The sequence below is a fragment of the Anneissia japonica genome, unplaced genomic scaffold, assembly GCF_011630105.1.
Source record: "Anneissia japonica isolate Jap-2015-1 unplaced genomic scaffold, ASM1163010v1 scaffold287708_len1499824_cov190, whole genome shotgun sequence".
NCBI classification, from domain to species: Eukaryota; Metazoa; Echinodermata; class Crinoidea; order Comatulida; family Comatulidae; genus Anneissia; species Anneissia japonica.
In genome coordinates this window covers 990,276-1,014,588 of record NW_022752295.1, presented here as the reverse complement: position 1 = coordinate 1,014,588, position 24,313 = coordinate 990,276, and the positions used below count along the sequence as shown (strand labels likewise).

At 34.7% G+C, this 24,313-nt stretch overlaps 2 protein-coding genes across 2 annotated transcripts; both read left to right on the top strand.

The window, feature by feature from the left end:
* The first annotated feature begins 278 nt into the window (after positions 1-278).
* Positions 279-5,348, top strand: LOC117122273 (cytochrome c oxidase subunit 5B, mitochondrial-like). Its single transcript, XM_033267812.1, has 4 exons — positions 279-429; positions 2,811-2,884; positions 3,555-3,654; positions 4,717-5,348. Exons 1-4 carry the CDS (start codon positions 330-332, stop codon positions 4,824-4,826), a joined length of 384 nt encoding a protein of 127 aa, XP_033123703.1. The 5' UTR covers positions 279-329; the 3' UTR covers positions 4,827-5,348.
* Positions 5,349-7,712: 2,364 nt separating this feature from the next.
* On the top strand, positions 7,713-19,319 carry LOC117122262 (microcephalin-like). The gene is made up of 15 exons (XM_033267799.1): positions 7,713-7,775; positions 8,738-8,832; positions 9,074-9,159; positions 9,643-9,761; positions 10,333-10,420; positions 10,921-11,029; positions 11,148-11,203; positions 12,231-12,324; positions 12,819-13,730; positions 14,118-14,335; positions 14,591-14,628; positions 14,994-15,156; positions 15,898-15,975; positions 16,464-16,695; positions 17,204-19,319. Exons 2-15 carry the CDS (start codon positions 8,769-8,771, stop codon positions 17,260-17,262), a joined length of 2,316 nt encoding a protein of 771 aa, XP_033123690.1. The 5' UTR covers positions 7,713-7,775; positions 8,738-8,768; the 3' UTR covers positions 17,263-19,319.
* Positions 19,320-24,313: the final 4,994 nt, after the last annotated feature.

Below are 24,313 nucleotides of genomic sequence, written 5' to 3'. Positions count from 1 at the left end.
TCTGTCACTTGTAGGCTTATATTCCTGATGATGACGTAGTTAATGTCGAAATATTGAATCCCAACACGATGGCGTGCATTTCAATGAAGTGTGTATTATACTTTCTTGTAGGCCTATCGTTGTGTATGAAAGTTTTGACATCCACCAATAGTAGTCCCACTAATTTAATAAATAATATTAATATTTTGAGCATGGACACAGCAAGGAGGTATAGCAATTAAAAGTTTTCAGTAACTTATTAATAATTTGTGAGGGCGGTATGTAAAATATTCGCAGTGCAATATGGGTAATTGTAGCCATCTTATTTTTTTAGTAAGGCAAATTTCAAAATGGCGTCCCTCGCACTAAGAACGGCTGCTTTTCTTCATGTTAAAAGAGTTATTTCTAGGCCAGTTGTGCGATGCATGGCTGCTGCAAGAGAGGGAGGAGGTATTGAATAGTTGTATGAATTACATTTAGTGTATTACTATTTTTTACTTGTGTAAATTTTTCAAAATGTACCGGCTCGTCTCACTCACACACCTGGATGTGTCGTGTGTGGAAGAGGAGAAACCTCTTCAGCCCGGCTTTAGCTATCTGTAGGCAGGCGGTCCTAGAAAGACAGCATTTTTTCGCCCTGGGCGCTATGTGTAGAGGCCTAAAGTAAAAGTAGGTATGCTAACAAACTTAGTGCCTTATGAATATGAGCCTATATGCCTAGGCCTACCTCCTAACTTGCGCCCTAGCTAGGCCCTATCTGGCCTTGCTACTGCTGTCTGTGTAGGCCCTACCTAGCTAGCTAGGCTAGGCTATATAATAATAGATAGACCTAGGCTAGCCTAGAGCTAGGCCTAGCTAGAACTTAGGCTGGTCTGGTGATGGTAGGCCTCTCGATAATCTAATATTTTTTTCTATGTGCCCTTAAGAACAATTGACATAGAAATACTCAGTTATTTTAACTCAAGCTAAGTATCTGTTTTTGTTATTTTTTTTCATATCAGCCGCTTTATATTATACACGCAAGAGCGGGTATCAAAGGAACCACCCGCTTGATTCTTTTGCCAGTCAATTAAAAGCCAGTATCACCCACAACATCAATTTAAGATGCCTAAAAATGATAACATATTACTTTGAATTACTCATTTAACCAAACCATGCAAGTTATCAAATTTTTTTTATTTCAATTTTTTTTTTAATTAATGATTTACAGAAATTTTATTATAAATTCCTTAACTTGATGCCAGATATGTATGGGTTATGCAAAGACATAAACACATTTAAATTGTTAATTCGAAACAAAATTGAAAAATGTTTTCTTCGTTAAAATTTTCAGCTGCAAGCCAAACACATTGAAATTAACAAAAATATTACTTTCGAGTTGTCATTACCTGAAGTACAAATGCTTTGATAGTATATTTTTAACATGAAACTCTGATTAATGCACGCATTACAAAAGTACACTGAAGCACATGCCACACTTTAACATGCACTTTCGTTTACTGTAATTTGATTTTGTTCGTCCTCATTTGTATTAAGTAAAGTTTTCACAATCTGAAGAGATTATGCAACCCAACAAAATTTTTCCGCCACCCAAATATTGGGTTGAGACCCATAGGTTGCTGAACGGTGACTAAGAAGGCCTAGTCTACACTCGTTCCTTGTATTTTATGGTACATTTCTTGCATTTACAAATACGAGAAGAAACTAAAATTTCCTAAATATGAAATTTGCCTTTACCTACGCTATTACTTTTAAGAAAACACACATCTAATTCCATTGTTCCCCAATAATAGGACCCCCACTTCAGCTCCACTAATGGGGCTCATGTCATGATGTCCCCAATGACTGGGTCCATGGGGGGTTTTTTTAGTGATTTTTAAATTAAATTTACTGAAAACATAAAATGCAAATGTGCTTGATTGTGCCTGATAGTGAGCTAGTAGCAACTAGTAATAATTAGTAGTAATTGCTCATCAAGAAGGCCAATGTAAAATTAAAAAATTGGTTAGTATCCTTATGTTATCAATTTTCATAGTAGGGAGGGAGGTTTTTTTTTTGGTTTTTTTTCTGAAGTCGAACATGAAAAAAGAGTGTCACAAGGGAAAACAGCAAAACAAATAAGAAAACAATAGAGACTAAAATTGCATGCAAGAAAATTATGTAATTCATCTATAGAAAGCAGAAACTTTACCTATGAATAACAGTCATAATGTAATTATCTCTATATAATCACGCACAATTCACTCCAACCAACACAACAGGCATCATAGATGATGCCATGTGGCTACAGTATAGAACAAAAGTAGAGCATAAAATTGCAAGTGGTCTGGCTGGCGTGCGGACGGGTGGTAAACAAACCTATATTAAAAGGAGTTGGAGAGTTTTGTAAAAAAAAAATCGGGTCGGTGGCCTCTCTGATAGTGGGGAGGGGATGCTAACCAATTATTTTTTTTACATGGCCTAATGTTATTACAGTATACCATTTAAATATGCCAAAATTCAAGTCAGGCAAGATTTTCTTGGTAAACTTTAATTACAAAGCCCAGCAATGTTGATTATACATAAACAACATTACAATATGTTCCTTGAAATGTATATGTGAAATTATTTTCACATTTAATTAGTTGTTCAAGATTTGTTAATGTGGAGCACTTGAAGTTTCAGTTATACAGTAAAACATATTCCAATCACATGAACAAGAGAGATTCAATGAACATACTAACAACAATGAACATACAACAATTATACAGTACAATATTCGCATTCCCTGGGTTTTCCATGATGATGGTGACTCTGTTTAACATCATTGTGTATTTGTTTAATCTTTTCAGGAATTGCTGACACTTTTGACCATGCCACTGGTCTTGAGAAGAAAGAACTGGAAGCAATAAGAGCAGGAAACCCTGTAAGTTAATGTTCCTTTGTTCATGATTTTTTTTTTTTTTTGAGACAACAAAAGTGAGAAAGTCCCTTAAATGCCAACCAGAATGAGCATACTCCATGATAATTTTTGCCTATAGTACTAGTAAATCACAATTTCTGAAAAAGAATTTTGAAATATTTTCATAATTTTGCTGATGAGAAACTGAAAGAAGATAAACAACTTAAACAAAAGAAAAAAAAAATACAGTAAAATAAGTAATGTGCTTGAGGTTGATGAAAATTAAGATTTAATGTCCTGAATTATGGAATTGATTAGGGTACAAATTATGTTGTAATGGAGGGACTGTTCAAAATGATGGGATGCAATGAAAATGAGCAGTTTGTTTGTGGGAGTTTATTAATGGAATATTAAGGGAATGTCTTACTCAAGATGTTGCATGGGATAATAATTATACAGACAATCATTTTACAATAATTAAAATATATGATTTTAACTTTTTTTTTATAATAAGCTATTTAAAACTTTCCTTTTGAAATTCTCAAAATAAGGGCCTTACCCTGTTTGAGAATTCATCAATACAGTAAAAAAATTAAAATCAAAATATACTTATAAGAACTTATTTAGTACTTACTTATTACTTATACTTATTATATTGTATTTTTTCGCTTAAATGTAAATTATATCTTTACAGGATCCTTTTGATTTGCAAGTAAAGCATTGTTCACCCGGTACAAGGGATGCCCCCATTGAAGTTCCATCAGTTTTTGAAAAAAGAGTTGTAGGCTGTATCTGTAAGTACTTGTCTATTCCGCTCTATTTTCATGGAAGTCAAAATTGAGAAAAGGTGTTTACAAAATAAGTAAATATCTGTTGCGATATCTTTAAGCTTAATTATATCTTCATACTTTTCATATTTTTCTTTATACTTTCTCATTTTTTTCATATTCCACTCTATAATTTTACATTATTTATACAGCTTTGCAGTTATTGCCTCATAATGTCAGGTCCTGGTGATTATAAACACTTTTAGCACAATAGACTTGCAAATTATGACATCCATAAAGACATTTCTGGGAAGTGGAAACTGTGTATGCATACTTATAGTACTGTAGTACCCTAATTAAATTTGCATAACATTCAGCTAATTAATGTTAATGCCTACATAATATAGCATGTTTGAGTTTACATTGTGGTTATAATATTATTTTCATTTTGTTCAGGCTTGCTTGCTTGCGTGTCTGATACATACATACTTTTTTATACCTTGTTTAGTTAACCCATCGCCCGCCAATAATCATGATATTGAATTTTTTTTAAATGTTAATTTTGGTCAATTAACTATATTTTAAAAAATTGAATTTTAGGGGAAAAAAATGAAAGTGTTTATTTTTATTATGCCTTTTGGGGCCTTGAATTCCCCATAAGATGTGTACTATAATAATATTAATTATATTAATTTAAAGCATCTAACCATCGCATTACATTTTTTTTTATTCTCCGTCTGGATATTTTTAGTAAAACTATTTGCTAAATAAGAAAACAAAATTGGTTTTTTGCGCTCTTAAAAAAAAAAAAAAAAAATTAGCAAAACAAGGTACAGTATAAAAAGGTCTGGCCTGAATAATAATGTTGATCTATACCACCTTTCTCATTGCAAAGTAAAAATGAAATATACCCAGAAAGCAAACTACAAATTCATTGCAATGAGTATAACCAGTTAAAATATAAAATAAATACAGTTAAACTGTATATATAAATATATACAATTAAACAAAACTTAGATAAATAAAATGAAGATTTCATTAGTTGTTAATTATTATAAATCTGACAAAATTTTTTTTTTCACATTGCAGGTGAAGAAGAAATGACCCACGTTAATTGGTTTAACCTTTACAGCGGTGAACCACAGAGGTGTGAATGCGGTCACTTTTTTAAGTTGACAAAACGCGACCCTATACAGTAGCCGGCAGATGTGAACGCTATTTTCTTCTAATCGTATCTCTACATTTATAGCTGTGTTGCTGTTTTTACAATTATTGTACGTGGTCAAATGAAATCAGAATGAACTTTAAAATGAAACCAGAAATTATCAGAGTTATATGTTGGTGTGTTTTACTTCCAGCTCTCAAATAGTGAATCTAACAGGCAACTTTAGTTTTTCGACAGACATGCAGAATACCAGACTTGTTAATTCCATGATACTCATGATTTGCCACTGAAAAAAAAAAAAGAAACTGGAACCACAGTGATGGATTGGTTTATGTACGAGAATGTTTACCAATTCTCCTATCTACTTACAACTCCCTGTCTTTACTTAAAGTTTCTAAATTTATTATGTGAAAGAATATTAATAATGAACTCATTATAGCTGCTTGAAGACATTAAACAAATCCATGGATTGTCATTTCCACAATATTTTGCCATTGGAATAGGATTTGGTTTACTTACAAGTGTAAATTAAAAGTGCTGGATTGATACACCAATATAGAATATTGTTTCAGTCATTGTGTCTTAAGTTAAAACAATTATATTCGTGGTATATACATAATTAATTATTGATTAATTATAATAATTAATAATTATAAAATAAATAAACAAATACTGTATACCGTATTTATTACCCAGGGCCCGGGGTGTATTGTTGGGAAGGATTTTTTAGGGTTCAAGGGAGGCGTTTATTTTCTTGGTGTAAAATGCATATGTATTATACTCCAATAAACGCAGCTGAATTTCTCTGTAAATGTGGAACTTCAACACATAATTACCGTCAAAATGTGTTACTGCATGATCATAAAGATGTATTGATCCCAACCATTTTAGAAAAAAATGTATTTCTACTGACAGTGTAGAATATTAATACTGTAGAATGTGTTTAGAGTGATGTTGCTTCCATTAGTTTTCCTTGCTGTCATTTAGAGGGGGCTATTTTTCGAGGAAAAAACATACATTTGGGGCGTTTATTTGAGGGAGCTGTTTATTCAAAATGAGGCTCTGGATGGGCATTTATTCAAATAGATATGGTAAATAAACCAAAGTTTGTGTGTTTGCCTCAGAAATATTTATTGTACCATATATTAACTACTAAAAATACTATATATATATATATATATATATATATATATCATATATATATATATAATATATATGTATGTATATATATATATATACATATATGTATATATATGTTTTAAATACTATATAATGAGTTAATAATTATAAATTTTATTTTCATTATCAAATTTAATCTCATTATTTCAGTCTTTATCAATACTATGTACAGTAGTGCTTTGAATCTTAATTGCTTAAAATTTAACACTTGAAAAATTTTGCACCAACAAATATTATCTACAAAAAGATTATATTTTTTAACAACACAGCCCTTCCTCTGCAGTGATATGTGTGCCTGTAGTAGTTCCAGAAATCTGCTGACAGGAGAGGTGATAGAATGAACACCAATCTGCTACAATATATATATATATATATACATAATATAATATATAGTATTAAGTATAATAAAATGGGATATTGTTTATCATTGCTTTACATTATAAAAATACAAATTTATCATTTACGTTAGTACTTAAAACATCAGATGGTTGGAACCAAGGGAGTCAGGAATTACCCATCCAAGAATTTTACCCCATCAGACTTTTAAGTACATACTACGGAAATTTTGCTTTACTACGGACGTATGGAAATAGACAAAAGTACTACGGAAATTTATCATAGACGTAGACACATAAATACATTAGGTCAAAAGTCCGGAACAAATTACTTTCCATCAGGATATGTGGTTACATTGTCCCTAGACAACGCATACTTGTCCGATTACTTATACATTATTGTGAAAACTTAGAAAAAGTGGCCTGTAAATCTTCATCCTGTTCCGTCTCTTTGAAATTCATCAGCTGTTATTATCCAGTACTTGTAACTTTAGCAACCCATATTTTGCACTCAACAATGTATTAGGTGCTACGAAAATGTTGTATTTACTACGGGTATTTGATGTCTTGGTTACTGAAATGCATTTACCGGGCAGGATTGTGAAGGTGTAAAATGTTAATAAATAGGATTATTTATATCTTCGACAGCTGAGACAGACCTCCATATTTTAACTTTATGCAACTAAGGAGAGTCTTTTTATTATTTTTTATACCTTATTAGCGAACCCGCCGCCCGTCAATAATTATGATTTCGAATTAAAAATACTATTTTATTTTTTGCCAATTAGAGAACCCGCCACCGTGAAATTTCAGAAAAAAATTAAAGTTATTATTTTTATTACGCCTCAGTCGGTCGCTTCCTTGAATTCCACAAAAATAAGATATATGTATATTTCCATCTTAATCGTATAAATTTAAAGCATTTAACCATCCCATTATTACACATTGTTTACATTCATCAATTTAATTTTATTTTTGTTTTCTCCTCCGTATGGATGTTCTTTGCAAAACTCTTTGCTACATTAAAAATTTTATTTTTTTTTTTTTCGCCCACCTCTGACCATCTTTTAAAAAATAAGTTCGCAAGCAAGGTATAGAAAAGTCTTTCTTTAGTTAATATTGTATAATACACCAGTCTAGTTACAGAGGTATGCGTGTAGTCCGTTTTCATTTTCCCAATTGAAAGTATAGAAAAAAATCTTTAAATATCTGAGAATTCACGCATAAATGCGTAAATTGAGGGTCTAAGCATGTAGGCCCCATAGCCTCAATAAAAATCAGCTTGTGCATCTATATAATTTTTACAGAATAATCAATCTATCAGTCGATCGATCGATCAACACTCGATCGATCGATCAAGCCCTTCACTTTTTGGGTTGAGCGCCCTCAATTTATTGGCGCTGAGATTTAAAAACGACAAGATTGGACTTGAAGAGAACCAAGAGAGAACTGAGTAGCGAGAGTTTGTAGTAAGTATTAAGTTTTCTACACTTTCCTTATTATTGTTATTATTAACTATTTTCTTATTTTGTGAAACGACGCTATAATTATTAATGCCCTCCTACCATTGTAATGGATGAAATAATACAGGCCGCTCGCTTTCTAAGCCATAGGCCTAGGCTAGCTAGGCCTAGGGCCTAGGCCCAGACTGCCAGAGGTACTGTTCGCCAAGGCCAGGAAAGGAGTAAACTTGGCCGAAGAGAGGTTGGTGGGTTTGGCTAGGCCTAGTAGAATGTACCAAAATTTCAATGTAAGGTGTCACTTTTTTATACATTGTTTAGCGAACCCGCCGACTGCAAATATTGATGATTTCGAATAAAAATAAAATTTTTTTTTGGCCAATTAGGCCTAGTAGTGCACCCGTCTCCATGGAAAAGTGGGAAATTCAGAAAAAATTACACTTTTAAGTTTTTCTTTTTTTTTATTACACCCTCCGCTGCCTTAAAGTCGCCAAAGATAAGATAGGCCTATGTATATTTCTTCTATAAATTATATAAATTTGAAGCATTTAACCATCCTATTTTACATTCACCAATAAAATTTTATTTTCTCCTCAATTTTGATGTTTTTGGTAAAACTACTTGCTAAATAAAGAAAACAAATTTTATTTTTATTTTTATTGCGCCCTCCTCCGATGATCTTTTTAAAAAATAAGTTCCCGAAACAAGGAAAAAAAAAAGTCTCGCCAAACAAAGTAAACCGTAACAAACAGCCCAGTCTTGATTACCATTCTTTGTGAAGTTGTTTAATTTAAGTTACAAATTTACAAAAATATATAAGTGTATAAGTTTTAATATACAACACACGGATAGCAGTTGAGTTGGGTACAAAGATGACCAAGAGGAATATGCTTTAATCCCAACTACCATAGAGTGGCCTATGGTAGACCAAGTCATTGATCTTGTTTTGTATTTAACCTTATTTATTACAGTAAAGCCTACAAACTCGGACATTTTCCAATCATGGATGAAAATGAAGAAAATTTCTTACCAGCAACACAGATTGTGGATGATAGGGTCTTGAAAGGTAGTTGTTTTAACTCAATAGTGAAATATTTAGCCAAAATAATTATGAGAAATAGTCATTAGGTTTAGCTCTAAAATACTTCTTAAAATGTCTTTTTGATCTGAAATGTACAGTACAAGTTAGTGACTGCAAATAATTGTAGTAGTGCAGTTACATTGTACAATAGCATAACTACCTATATATTCACAGTGTAACTACCCACTTAGATTTTAATGATATACAACTTTTTTTTGTTCACTAGATGTAATTGCTTATGTTGAAGTAAGGTGTGGATTTGAGAATCGTTCAAAGGGCGTTGCTAAACAACTTGAAATTCTTGGAGCAAAGGTAAAGTACGGATGTTGATGGGGGGGGGGGGAAGTGTTGATTTCTAGAATATTTTGTGACACAACCAAATGTAAAGGAGACGAGTAGCATATTAACCCACACTATGTACCTGGAATCATTCAACACATCAAAAACATGTTTCTATACTACAGTAGATAATTAGCAAATTACACGTTGACTGCCAGACCTTATTTTTAGGTTCCTTCCAATGTTTCATAACAGGTACACATGTACAAACATACTTTTTTGAAATTTTATCTAGTCATATATTATCAAAATGGTATGTCTAATAAATTGGCGGGAAAATATTAGAAGGCGAGTAATGGTGAAATACTTTTTATTGCCCTTGCCAAGTGTGAGTTTTCTTTTTTTTTTGCATGCGTTGGTATATGTTCAGAGAAGAAATGTAGAGGAAATATAGATATTAAATATATGTACCATAATGTATGACAATCTATTTGACAAAATTCCTTACTATTTCAGGTTTCTACTAGGTTGACTAAAGAAGTAACACATGTGATTTGGAAGGATGGCAAGCCTAGTACACATGAGCGTGCACTTAAGTGGGGGAAACACGTAGTATCGGTACTATGGGTTGACAGGTTTGTGGTACATTGCTTCCATTTACGTTAAATATCAGTTTCCATGATGCAAGGCTTTAATTGATGCAAATCTACAATATCTACTAACAAAAGTGCTGTAAACAGACAGTGTCCTAACCTCTAGAGCTGTCAGAACTTAAGGGCCCTGGAAAATTAATGGTGTGTTTTTTGGGTTTTTTTTGCCAGGATCATGTTTGGCTCCTTATTTACTAGAGTGGGCTAAAAAAATATGTGCACTTTTTAACTTGTCGAAAACACCACAACGGACGAGGGCTTCGTACCATACCGACCCCAGCCCCCAGAGTAGTGAGATCAGAATAAGCCTTAGCCAGGAGCCTCAGACGTTTGTTATGCCACTGTAAACAGTTGGTCTGTGTAATTATAATTAGGCTATTAATTGATTATATAAATTTAACACAAATGAGTTTAGTAGTAATAACTTGTTGACAGTGTCATGTCTTAGGTGGAATAATAGGCTAGGAGCCTGACACCGACATTTGAACCTTCAATAGTAACTATTGTTTACATTATAAATAAAACTTGTTCTGCATTTAATATTATTACATTCCAGTTGTAGAGAAAATCAAGAACAGGTTGCAGAGTCCTTGTTTCAAGTCAAAACAGGTGACATTGGCTCACCGATTATTGGCCGCCTTAAGGTAAGCAACTAAATGAGCATCTGTTCAGTTACAAAATATTTGTATATAATGTGTTGTAATGCAATGATAACCCAAGAAAAGCTGGAGACATATTTCCAGTGGTATTCTCCTGGAGGTGAATTGGAAGTACACCAGAGAGACAATCCCTATTCTTTTTTTTTAAAGTGTACAGTACTGCATTCTTTACCTTCCATGTGGAATCAAGAGTTAAAACATCTCTTTTGAAATAGTGTGTTGCTATATTATACTTGAATTCCAGCCTTTAAACTAAAGCACAAAAGGAGCTGTGTTGAGAATTGAACTGGGGAGCATGGTTATGGATACTGTTCAGTGCCCACACAGTGGCTACTACCAGTTTAGCCGACTGAGCTATGCTACACTCCCTTCAGAGAATGCTACAAATTTTCAAAGACAGATGCTTTTTATTTGTCATAAATTAATCAATGATATTTCAAAGACTAATGTGATAATGTGGTGTTATGTTTACTTTTTCGTGGCAGAGGTTAAAGTCAATGCAGCCCAAACAGATAGAAGATCAGGTTAAAAAGAGTGCTGAGAAGTTTGCCAAGAGGCAGAAAAAGAAGGCAGAGATAATGGCTAATGAAGCAGGTAGCAACAGGCATCATTATTAAACATAATTTTATGTTGTAGAGTGGATTCAAGTATTAATTGTTTGCAAATCAAAAGAAAGCATCTTCTAATTTAAAATTATGATTTTTCTTATTAGGCTTCATGCAAAGGCCCTATGTTTTTGGCTGTCATCCCCAAAGTCCATACAGTTCAGTAAGTACTGATTACCATAGTTACAGAAAGATAATTGAAAATGTAGGAAATTGATATGGACACCTGCTGGATTAGCTGATATAGTTTTGATTTCTATTTGATACTACTGTAGTACCAAAAGCTTATTATTGTTATTACAGACATGCCAACCACTCCAATTTTAGCGGAGTTGCTCCGTTTATTTAAGCAAAACCCCGCACTCAGATTTTTTGTCGAAAATCTCTGCTTTTTACACATTACGGCCGGCTGACATTTTCAAATAATAAAATCATATGATTTAGATAAGAACAAGACCAGTTAATTTCGTCCTAAACAGCGCTCTGTACTCTATACGGATAACTAATTTGTTTCCCACGGTTTACAGATTTAGGAAAAAAAACAATTTCATTGGCCATAGTGCTGTCAGAGTTGCACACTGAACTAGCTCTATACGAAAAAGTATTTAGCGCTCCACAGTCTAATCTAATTTAAAAAAAACAAACTTCATTGGCCAAATCTCTTACCCAGTTGCACTGCTCTCTGGACTGTATAGCTCTCTATGGTCTACTGATTTCGTAACAACAACAGTCTAGTAAACCAAAAGTACCAAAGTGGAGTCAATGAGAGCGATGTGGATGTAGACCTAGGCAGTCTTGTGAAAACTAGTAGTAGCGTTGAGCTTCCTCCGAAAAAGAAGCTAAAACACACGCAGACATTCCGTGCAAGTTATAACAAGAAGTATCCCTGTCATTTTGAAATCAAAATTAGGCGTAGGTGATGCCTATGCTTGTTGTGGTCTGTGCGATGTTGCCTAGAGCCTAGTCTCGCACGGAAGTATTGCTGATGTAAAGCGTCATTGTGAGTCAAAATGCCATTTAAACGTCGATAATACTCGATCACATTGGTACCATATATCTTAGGAAAAATTTAACATAATCTACTGACATTGCCAAAACTCCTCTCAAAAGTTTTTCAGACTCCTCTAGTTGACCTTGTAGGGTTGGCATGTCTGTTATATTGTTTTTATTCTTATGTTATTTTCTTTTAGCCAAGGCTAACCCCAAGTCTTGCTGATGACACACCGAACAGCATGCGATGTGCTTTAGAAGCTCTAGATAGGGCAAAGAAGTTGGGAACACATGGTAAGCATATGAAATTTAATTTTTTTTTTTTTTAATAATGAGATAGAGCCTACCATAGATTTGTGCATTCTGTGTGATATCTGGGTTCAATGTCAATGTCAGGATTTGCCTCAAAAATTACTAAGAAGTCTTCCTCAATATTGTGAGTCATGACTTCTAGGTGCTGGGTAAAGGTATTTGTGAATGTAATAGGAAAATGTTGAAGTCTTCAGAGCTGTCTTTCCGCTCGCGGGCTAAAAGGACATTGTCTTTAAGCCTGAGATGTTTTACAAAATATCAGTTTCCTTGTTTGTTTAGGCTGATGTACAATTAAATAGTATTTAATTCATTGATATTGTAGTAGAAATATTGAAATGGCGTTATGAAAGATAGTAAAATAGAATAGTTTGTCAGTGAACAAGTGAAAATAAAATGCTTTTTAATATAATTTTTATTTTTAACGAATTATTGATTTGCTATAATATTATTTAATAATCCTTTTGAATCTTTCACAGAAATATTAGAGTCGCCAGTACATGGTGAGAGGTCAATACCGCTCCATAAGAGGCTCTTTAGCCTCACTACTTCCTCAGAGGATGTCAGTGATATCGGTAGGAGCTCACCAGAAAAATCAATCTTGGCAAGAGCACAGGTGTGTCAGAGAGTTGGTTCTAGTTCTGACAATGATAAGGTCATAGAGATAGAATCTGGAAAGAGATCTTTTAAGAAACAATCAGCAACAAGTTCAAAACGTAGGAAAACATTGGATACGTCTGTAGGAGTAAAAATGGCAATGGGAACACGTAGATCATCAAGGCGATCTCTTGTTATGAAGGAACCAGTGGCACAATTCTTTGATGAGGAATCTCCAGCTGAAATAGAACATATGTCAAAATCAGCTAGGAACTCATCACCAGTGTTTAGCAGAAAGTCTGCATATGATGTCTTTGAATTTTCCTCAGAAAACACAACACCCAAAAACAAACCAAAGAAAGCCCATTCTGCAAAAAGATTAGAAGGAGCTCCCATTTCATTAAGAGGGGTAGTTTCTTCCTCTAGTATAAATGCTGGCAAACAGGAGGGTAGTGAAGAACCTAAAATGCAAATCCACACTGATGAAACAACACGTAAACGAAAGCGTTCTGTTACCACAACGAAATTAAATCAAGGGAAAAAAGTAATGGAAAAAGTTGGTACAGTGAATGCTACCAGCGGCAGTAATTCATCAGAAAATGAAAATATTAAGAAGAGAAAGAAAAGGAGATTATTGGCTGTAAATAATTTTGGAACACCCCCTGTACATTTATTGGAACCTTCTAAATCTTCAACTTCAGATTCAGCAGATAGTGGCTCGGAACAACTTCAGAAGAACAAAGGCAAAGCAAAGAAGAAAAGAAAATTGTTGGAAAAGCAGAAAAATACAAACAGTAAAGTGAACAATTTCGGTTTTCCTTTTTATTAGATTAAATTAAATATTTGCAGGGGTCGTCCAAATTTGGAAGAAGTGATTTCCGAGAGATCTGTTTAAACAAAGTTTCTTAGCACATCAGATTTTCTTTTACTGCATATTGTGATACCAATTACTGTAACACTGACTTCCATGAGACAAATGATAATAAAGGGGTTTACAGCAGTAAAATATGGGTTATTTTTTGGGAGTTTCTTTTCCAGTTGCATGAGTGCAGGAGCCTGTCTTGATTTCCGGGGGCTCTCCTGTGGCTTGTGGGAAACTTGGGACCCCTGTGTTCTTTTGTCATCGTTAAAGTTTATTTTTCTGTGTACGTGACTGTTATTTTTGTTTAAAACACAAACAGATACTTCAGTTATACCTGTGCAAGGCTTACGAAGCAGTCTAGAAGAGTTCAGCTTCAAAAGAAGACATAAGCATAACAAATCCAAGAAAACTGAGAACCCTACATGGGTGTCCTCGTCTTCTGAATCGATTACATCATCAGAAGAAAATGAAGAGGAAAGAAAAGAGGTTGCAATAGAAATGAAAAAAGTGATAGTTAGAAAATCAAGTAATGAAAAGGTAAGAACGGTAATTTCTGAAAAAAAGTTAAGTAGGTAACCTTTCTATATATGGTAACAAATACAAGAAAGGTATACAGAATATGTGAACATTTTGTTATAACACGAAGATGCATTGCTAAATACTGTAGATGAGTTAAATCATGGAAACCTATAGTTATCTGTGCTAATACTAAAGACAGGTTGCACAATTTAAAGTATTTATCTTTTTAAAAATACTTACACTTACATAGTTGACTCAAATTGTTCCCCTCAGCCTAAGAGAACCCTGTGTATGACAAGTTTAAGTCAAAGGTATGTACAGTCTTTAAGTAACAATTTTATTTCAGTTTTATTTTACTGTTTTTTTCTTATTCTCATCCATTGAGTAACTTGATACTATTCTGCTTTTGCAGAAAATTTAAAGAAATGTAATTATCAAATAAAAAGCCACATATTTAACTGATAAACCACAATGTAATGTGATGTAATAACCATGCTGTTAGGAATTATTTAGAGTACACTTGCGATTTATTTATGGATAATTATTCAGAGCTGCAAAAACACAACACTAGTTCTGATTCTTGAATAAAAATTATAGAATTTGCAGTGATTAAAGTCAGTAGTACTGTACACATATTAACTTGATCTTTGTTTACACCCCCCCCCCCAACTTTTAGTGATCAAGGGATTGTGATTTCTATCATCAGTAAACTTGGCCAGTTTGAGATTGCAGATACAGTGTGTGATTCCACAACACATGTGATTCTAGGCCGGCATAGGAGAACACTTAATGTACTATCAGCCATTGCCAGGGGATGTTGGTTGTTATCTACTGAGTGGGTGAGTAATCAATCATGATATCGAATACCATATCTAAATACAGTACAATAGGCGAGTTGGATGGTCGAACGGTTAAGGAAAGGGCGCCGCAACGTATGGCCATAATATCTGGTTCGAATGGCATGCTTGCCTATGGTTCTGGTGGTGGAACAAGTCTTCTCGGATAAGGACTGTAAACCGTAGGGCCCAGTGTATACAAGTTTGGCTTGTGTGCATTTAGAACCCAGTACGTCTTTCGAGACGAGGAGGGGTTATCCAGTATAGTGGTCTATACAGCTCCTGTTGTGGACAGACGAAAGTAACTGGGTACGGTTTACTGGTAGCTCAGACATGAAGAGATCCTTAGGGGAAAAGCAAGTTCCTGTATGAGCTGGTCCACACCTTGAGCGCTTTGAGACCGTTTTGGTATAAAGCGCTATATAGATCAAGCTAAATTACATTACATGTGTTACAAAAGAAAAAATGCATCATTTTCATTCTTTTTCTCACCTTACAACTTCTTCATGTGCTGCATACTTTTTTCCCTGTAATTTGATTTTTTATTGATTATATTAAATTTGTTCTTGTCTTCATTTCGTAAACAGCCAACTTAAGCCTTTTGGGCACTGTTAATTCTCGCTCATATTTCCTATAAATCCCACCATATGACTATTGCATTTTTACTTGAAACAAAGACAACCAACTGTTGCCTTGATGGATTCATTAATTGATTGATTCCTGTTATAATTTTATTTCTGGCAGATTTTTAAATCATTGGAAGAAGGTGCCTGGTTACCAGAAGAACCATTTGAACAGCATGAAATCTTCCCAGCAGCACAGGTCAGTTTGTCAAACGTCAAAGGTCAGTTGACCTCTCTCACATGATATGCTCCTGTGGCATTATTGTTCTTTGCTGTTTCTTCAAAGCCAGAGTGGCAACCTCCTTATTTCCATATTTTTCATTGTTTTAATTTAATATTTTAATTGTAAGCGGAACAGAATTATCTGTCTACACTACCACGTTATGTGGCAAATTTACATAATGAGGCCATATATGGGCATGATGATGTCATATTACACCCAAATATGGGCATATCACATTTATTTGTCACATACAATTTTACAGTGTGAACAAAGCTTAAAGTGCTGTCCACACACTATCAAATTTTAAGTGACAACTGTGATTTGTCACTAAAAAATTGATAGTACAGTATAAACAGAGTCTAAGAACTGTTAGTTGAAAGAAGTATGTTTTAGGTTTGTTTAATCATGATAATATAGTTCAGGATGATTCATTGTTAATTTTAGAAACTGAATTTGTATTTCAGCTTTCAAGACTAGAACATTGCGCAAGTGAAGGGACATACAAGAGAGACTTGTTCTCATCCTTCAGTCCAGTATTCATAGGTGACGACACCATTGCTCCTACTGATAGAATCCAGGAGTTATTTGAATGGTGCGGAGGCAGTGTCTGCAGTAGTGCCCGTGTTGCGCGCTTAGGGATCGGCAAAACTCAAACAAGAACCAATCTGAAAACTGTAGATGAAAAATGGGTGTTTGGTAAGTTTATGTGTATCTGGGTCTGGTTGATTCACTTAAATTTGATATTTAAAAAAAAGAAAAAAATAAGTAGACAATAAAAAAAAAAATATATATATATATATAAATAATATATATATATATATATAATATATATATATAATACAATGTCACATTACAGATGCTGTCTCTTATACACATCTAGATGTGTATAAGAGACAGCCATAGGTATCCAGAAAAATCGACTATACACAGGTAATCTTAAGTTAAGCCAGTATTGAATGTTTTGAATTTACAAACTTACATTTATTAGATACATAGTATTGAAAATGTACTCATATATTTATACTTTATACATGTCATACATTTTCTCTATAATATTTTAATTAAACTTAAAACCTAAAAGATATCGTATGCTTCTTTCATTCAATCATGGTTCTTATGCTTCACTATGTTTACAATCAAATCACATAATGTGCAGTAACAATTTTTTAATAATCAACCTCTTACTTTCTTTTTACTTTTGCAGATTGTATAAGTGAACTTAGAATGTGTCCGCTGACAGATTACACTGTGAGCTCATCTTAAATTATCTATCCCTACAGCAATATATATGTCATTCCTTACATAATGACAGTAATACTAACAGTGGTAATCAAAGTGCATGTTGTCCTTTTCACTATTCCTAATTCCCACTGTCATTGAAACGTAGTTAAATCATAGAAAATGCATGTGATGAATGTTGATATCTTTAAAGGCGGTCACTCCCTGCGCTTGACGGTCGTTGGCCGATGCGATTCCATTGAGATTTCCACGATGCGTGCAACAGATCATTTTAATGACGATCCGTTCAGACTGCTGGCGGCAATTAACAGCCAGTGTTGTCTTGTCTAATGCTCACATGGAGCGGACTTGTATTCGCAGTGAGTGACCGGCTTATTGACTAGGATTGATAATTATCAATTTTAACTTTAAAAATTTCTTGATACAAAAGAATTAACATTGGCGTAAGCAGATTATTTAAGCTCATTTATCAAATCGTTTGCTTGCATAGCACCGTGAACACAAATATAAAGATATAGACAAATAAATTTATAATTGTACGTTTGAAAACGATTAAAACATATTTTGTTCCTATTATTTTATCTATTTGTTTAATGTTGAATCTGGTTAACCATGAAGCCTCTGTGGTCTAATGGTTATGACGCTCGCCTTGACAGCCAGAGGTCGCAGGTTTGAATGCCGTCAGAGGCACTTTATTACAACATTTCTTTATTCATTTATTTGTAGGACTACATTCGTTGAGAGCTATGATGTATTATAATGTCCTTTATTCGAACACTACCTTTCTTTGATGATTTATTGATTTATATACTATATATATATATATATATATATATATATACACAGTATTATTATTAGGTCTTACTAATATGCTGTAAACTCATAAATTAGATAGATATTAAAATTACAAATTAATTACAGTACTTTACAGTAATATTTTATGGCTGTATTACCGGTATGGTGTCATATTTTTGTAAAAAACTACATTTAATATTGTGAATTTTAATTAGTGTCAGAGTACACGAACCTTGTATTAGATATTTGTTAGTATTTAGAGTTATTGAATTTCCTGCATTAATAATTACTGTATGTAAAATAATGAGGATTAAAAATGTATATATATTTTTTTAAGTGTAAATAATCGATTCATTACAGTACTTTAATGTGTATAATTACTAAATTAAAATTAATTATGAATAATAAACTTTAGTATTATGTATTCGATTTAGTAAAACTAATTGTAATGAAATGTTAAGGTCATTGTCCTTATCAACTTTAGAAAATGTCCAAACAGTGTATTTTAACCACCAATAGCCATGTTTACGCGTTCGTTTGCTATCAGATAAGTAACACTGATGATCTCCAGTCGAGCGTCTACACGATAAAAAGAAATCATCTGTATTAACAGTGATTAGAACTGACCTGCAAAAATGCACGCATTACTGCTTGTTTTGAAACCCTTTGTCAACAAAGTTTAAAAATGTATGTAATTGATAAAAACATAATTATTTTTCAAATAATAATAATTGTATTCACGCTGTTTATCAACAGCGATTTGCAGCGATGACTCACATAGGTCAAACAACAGCTAACTTGCATAAGATCATGCTGATGATCTCTTAACACCGCTGCGATGCAGAGGTAACTCTGTTGATCATCGCAGTTACTGATCCGTTGTGCAGAGTTACTAATACCATTTACACGGGCACTTAACACCTATGTCAACGGATAAACGAGATCATCACGGTGATCTGCTGTGTAAACAAGGCTAATGTGTCATTACACGCTGTGTTGCTTCCAATCACGAATAAATTGCAGTGCTGAAAATGCTTACGTAATGTTAGATGGATATTATTCATGAGAACTTGAATAGTGAAAGGTGGTTACTTTTCTAATTTCTATGTTTAATCATGATGTGTGATATAAACAAACTATTTCTGGAATATTAATAAAGGTATAATAAAACATTAATTTGTTAGTTGGTGGTACCAGCACTTTTGATTTGTTGTACATATTGTATAGTATCAAAATCGCCTCAGCAATTAAAGCTAGTCAAAATAAACCAACTCTGAATCAAGCAATATCATATTCTCTTGAATTTGTCATTTTCGAGCAAATACCACTAAAACCTCGAACAGAATCCCCCTGGCTTCTTCTTTTCCTGAGACCATTGGGTTAGGGGGGGGGGGGGGCTTCCTTTCGAGATGGGCCTCTTAAATGAGGCTTTTCAAAATCAATGCTCTAAATTTTGGAATTTCTACTAAACGACATTTTTCAAATGTGGAATTCTTTTTGAGATGGGCTTCTCTCGAGATAAAGCCCATGGGGCTTCTATTCGGTGTGTTCATGGTATGCATATAGTGTAATTATGTCATTGTTAATAGAAATATACTGTACTGTTTCCATTTGGTCTGGTGCACATTGAAAGTGCAATTTGCTTACGAACCATAGGCTAAGTCTCTAGAATGTTTTGCCTACTGTATTGCGTAATCGCAGCTAAATTTGTATCAGAATTCCATGCGAACCCAAGCTATATTAGGAAAGAAAGCGTACGCGCCAGTGCACTGTAGTTTTATTCCAATAAGCTCGTTCCTGATCATATTAAACTACAATAACGTATTTAGGGAGTGCTTCCCCTCACTTAATCATCGATTCCCCACTTCAACTAAGTCGTCGCCCCCTCCCCATTTAGCACCACCATTTCAACAATTATTTTATGTGGCACTACTAGGCATACATTTCAGATGTTTACATACATTTTGAAATTCGGTCATATATAAAGTATACAGAGAAACAAAAACAAACTATAAAACGTAATGTAGGCTTATGTGAACAATTTGACAATAAACTGGCCTATAGAATTCATTATTATTTTTATGATGAAACATAGATAGTGTTTTGAACATCGAATATTATATCACATCATGGAGGTATACAAATATCAGTTTTAACCTTTTCGAAGGTTCTCTTCCATCCATGTAAACAACATATCAACAAAGGCCTATATTGCGGGCATAAACCCAGTGCCAATCATTTCTATTACTTTGTTGTAGAAACCGAAACACTGAATACAATTCATGAGCAGACCTATCCCAACGAAAGATCAATAAGAAAACAGTCTTAAAGGTGCTAAACAATTAAAACACCAGAAAGAGTAGGCCTACTGTTGAACTCAGGACAGCCCCATTGGTCCGGTCCAATTGTCATACTATAATAGACTACCTCTTTCTTTGTGGCAACTCATAATAATTTGTATGCGGGTAAATATGCCTGTTAGATCAGAAAGTTGCTGGTAAACTACTATGTCGTCTGACGCTGCATAGTAAGCATAGAGCAAGTCACGTGAGCCGGAAAATATGCTCAAAATATTATTAAACTACCAGCTTATAAATAGACAGCGATCTCATAATGTCACAGGGAGGTGTTGCTTAGGAGCTATTAAGTCGGGTTTTTTATTCGCTCGGATTGTTTAATAGATTGATCACAAGGAAGACAAAACGACAGAAATATTATCAGTAAGTAGCTTTTGTGCACACGCATGCTCGCTAACATTCGGCGGACGACGTAAACGTTAGCTTGAATGTTTTACCTACCATTCATCTCTATAGCTCCGTCTTTTTGTATTTGAGGTTATACGATGTTCCGTTCGATGGACGTAAGGAACGTTTAAAGTAAATTACGCATGCGCATTTGGTAATATATTACCAAATGCGCATGCGTAATTTATGAAATGAGAAAATTTATCGAGAGGCGGCATGTTAAGGCTTTTACGTTACGTCGTCTGCCGAATTATTCCCATTTTTGTGGCCCTAAATGTAATTTACACAGAATTTAATTATTTATCGAGTATATAGGCCTACACATTAATCACAATCAGTAGTGGTTCCAGAAATTTGCCGACTAGGGTTCCAACATGTCCGACAACGGGTTCCGGAACAAAGGGGCCGACTAGATCCTCGATCACGGTCCTGGAATAAAAACTCCCGGTACGTGGGGACAGTTTTTATGGCTTAGTAGGCCTATGACCCAAAATTGTGCTTTTAGACCACAATAGGCCTAACGGTTTGAATAGGCAAATTAATATTAAATTTAGTCCAACGGAACTCGTCGTGGCGTCGGACGACTGGTGGTTCAAGTTGGCCGACGGGAATTCCCCTGGCACCCCCACCCCCATTCCGCTTGCGCCACCACTGATCACAATATGCCTACAAAGTAATGATAAAATTACAATAAGGATTTAATCGATGTCATGATGTTTGAGAAATATTTAGACTCATATATGTCGTCTTCGTTAATGTAGCTACTATGCCTTTGTATATGCTTGATTTTATAATATTTAATTCAGTTTGTGATAAACGAAACAAATTGATTGCAAGTCGTGTTGCATTCATGAGACACATACCTATTATTTTGGGTTAACACACTGGAAAATCCCCGATGTATCCCCATGCTTTCATTACATTGTGTAAAACTACATTTGCACTAGACGACACGACAACTACGGTACTGTACGTGACCATCGCGCCGTAGGCCTATATAAGCCTTTATATCATCTTCAACACAGAACCCATTTTTGTAACGTGTTTAGTGTAAATGTAGCTTACCGTCGTAAATGCTCAAATAAGTGCCGCGGCGCTTATAACATTTTGGAGGCTTTAGTGCGGCACTTATAAATAATATAAAAAATATTGCGTGTCGCTTTCAATAGGCCTATCATAGGTACTACGTCATCGTAAATAAACGTTTATGGGTAATATAATATACTATTGATTAAGCACCGCGGCGCTTATTCGAGAGCGGCGCTTAGCGAAAAATAAAATCAGGATTGGTGCGGCGCTTATTCGAAAGCGGCGCTAATTCGAGCATAATGGTAATTATTGCCCGAGTTCGTTTAACATCGACGTTATTCTTATTTGCTTCCTAATTATCTGTGTCCCCTGTCATGAGTGGAGTGGTATAGATGCTCGTCTTCCATCCCGGGGTCCCGGGTTCAAATCAAGTCAGATTCCATGATTTTTTTTTTCTGACAAAACCTCCACTCTATAGCCTCGTTATGAGAGTTTATCCCGAGTTTATGTACAGCATCTGTCATGAAGAGAAGGTTTGTCGGCTAGGAGATTGGTAATCCTTGGCCATGTGCTAAAGGAATAAACTATGTTAAAACATATGATATAATAACCTACCCAACACACAACTCACAACTTGGGCCTACACTATATATATTTTTATTACCAAGGAAATGAATAGTAAAAATAATGAAAGCAATACAATATCAATAATATTGAATAAACATTCTTGCGTGATAGCGTCTCACGTTTTATGGCGATAGCCTACAACACGCAGTAGGTTAGTCTCGTATTTTAAAATTCAGGCACCTAATACCTCCACGTCTCTACTACCAGTATAATGTAGAATACATTTGTTTATACTTTTTTACTCGTTTATTCATAATTATATTATACAGTCAGTAACGCGTTATCAACAACCAAGCTAGGTAAAACGACAGCACTCTACCCTTTTGCCTCGTACACTTGTGTCTTCCGACAATGTGCACACTGTAGAATTACTTTAGGGGGCACCAATATTTCTGTGCATGCCTAGAGATATCAATAGCAAATACGAACTTTGGCCATACCATTCACTGTAAATTGAATGTGGATAAGGCTACTGAATGATATTAAGTAGCCGGCATTTAACTCTCGGGATAATTATACTTTTAAGATTTGCACAAAATCTTATGGGACAATATTTAGCTAAGTATCAGGTAAGCTTATATGTTCATCTCCACAGTTCAATTTAGAGTTGTAAATATAATATTTACAACTGTCCGGAACGTCAGGTATAATCGACCAACAGTGAGGAAAGCAATGTGGTAATACACGCATGTGCGAACGACCCTGTGCCTTCATATTATATTCACTGCTACGATCGGAAATTTTAATTTCATACACCTGATTTGTAGTGATAGGCTGAAGGAAATAAATTGATTGCGCGAAGTTTTTTGATTGATCATGAAATTTTTTCCTCAAATTAATCACCCATATTTTGTAAATGAGTCAATTCAAAATAACCAATATATTTTTCATGACAGATTGTTAATTAACATAACATAGGCCTATATTGGCTTACAGGCCTCAGATATCAACGCTCTATATATATACGGTAAGTTATGATTAACTATAACACAAACACTGTATTTATTAAGATGTTCATTTAAGTTATCTCCATTGCAGTGGCGTAACGATGGGGCGGGGGGCCTGTGGCTTTCTGAGACTGGGGCCCTTTTTGGGAAGTCACCAATTCTGTGATATGCTCGTTTTTTAATCATGTTTGTCATTGTCTTCTAAATGTTTTATACAGGCCCTCACCAATTCCGTTGGGGGATTTTAGATGTGCTCGTATCTAATATCGGCGGTCCAAGAATTTGGATGGGGGAGGAAGGGCGAAGCAAGGAGGGACTTTCACAAATGGAGGGTCTATACCACCTCAGTCCGACCAAGTTGGGGCTGAGGTAAGAAAATTAATGATAATATCACCTCTAGACGGCTGAAAATGGCACTCCATTTTAAAAACAAATGGTTACAAATTTTTTTTGGGGGGGGGGCGGGCCGAGAGGGCCCTCTTTAATCCGGAACTGGATGACTTAATTATGATATACGTCCTACAGTCGATGTCAGAGACACATTATGTTGCCATGTATCAAGCCCTTTTGGGTCAGGGTGCTAGACCGAGGACCCTATGGATGGGACCCTTTCGGGGCCCTCAGGTTCGGTCGCACTGCGGACCACCGCACGAGAGCGCATGGCGTTTCACACTGCATCTTGCGTGTAAGCCCTCAAGATGTGAAGGGAGTGAGAAAAGTGGTCTTATATCCGTTATGAGAACTTATGGGCCTCTAACAGTGTGGTCTAAACGGTATGACGCTCTCATCGATAGCGAGAGATTGCGGGTTCGATTCCCACCAGAGACCTTTGTTTTCATACAATGAGAAAGAGCTTTAGGCGATGAACTATGTTTGATACGATTTATAGCAATATACATTTGAGCAGTGCATTGATCTATTTGATATTTAAAT

Excerpts from the sequence above, each read along its gene's own strand:
- LOC117122262 (XM_033267799.1), top strand. The coding sequence starts at position 8,769 with ATGGATGAAAATGAAGAAAATTTCTTACCAGCAACACAGATTGTGGAT. Across the intron at positions 11,030-11,147 it reads GATAATGGCTAATGAAGCAG|GCTTCATGCAAAGGCCCTAT; the intron begins GTAGCAACAGGC and ends TTTTCTTATTAG. Across the intron at positions 12,325-12,818 it reads AAAGAAGTTGGGAACACATG|AAATATTAGAGTCGCCAGTA; the intron begins GTAAGCATATGA and ends AATCTTTCACAG.
- LOC117122273 (XM_033267812.1), top strand. The coding sequence starts at position 330 with ATGGCGTCCCTCGCACTAAGAACGGCTGCTTTTCTTCATGTTAAAAGA. Across the intron at positions 430-2,810 it reads TGCTGCAAGAGAGGGAGGAG|GAATTGCTGACACTTTTGAC; the intron begins GTATTGAATAGT and ends TAATCTTTTCAG. Across the intron at positions 3,655-4,716 it reads AAGAGTTGTAGGCTGTATCT|GTGAAGAAGAAATGACCCAC; the intron begins GTAAGTACTTGT and ends TTCACATTGCAG.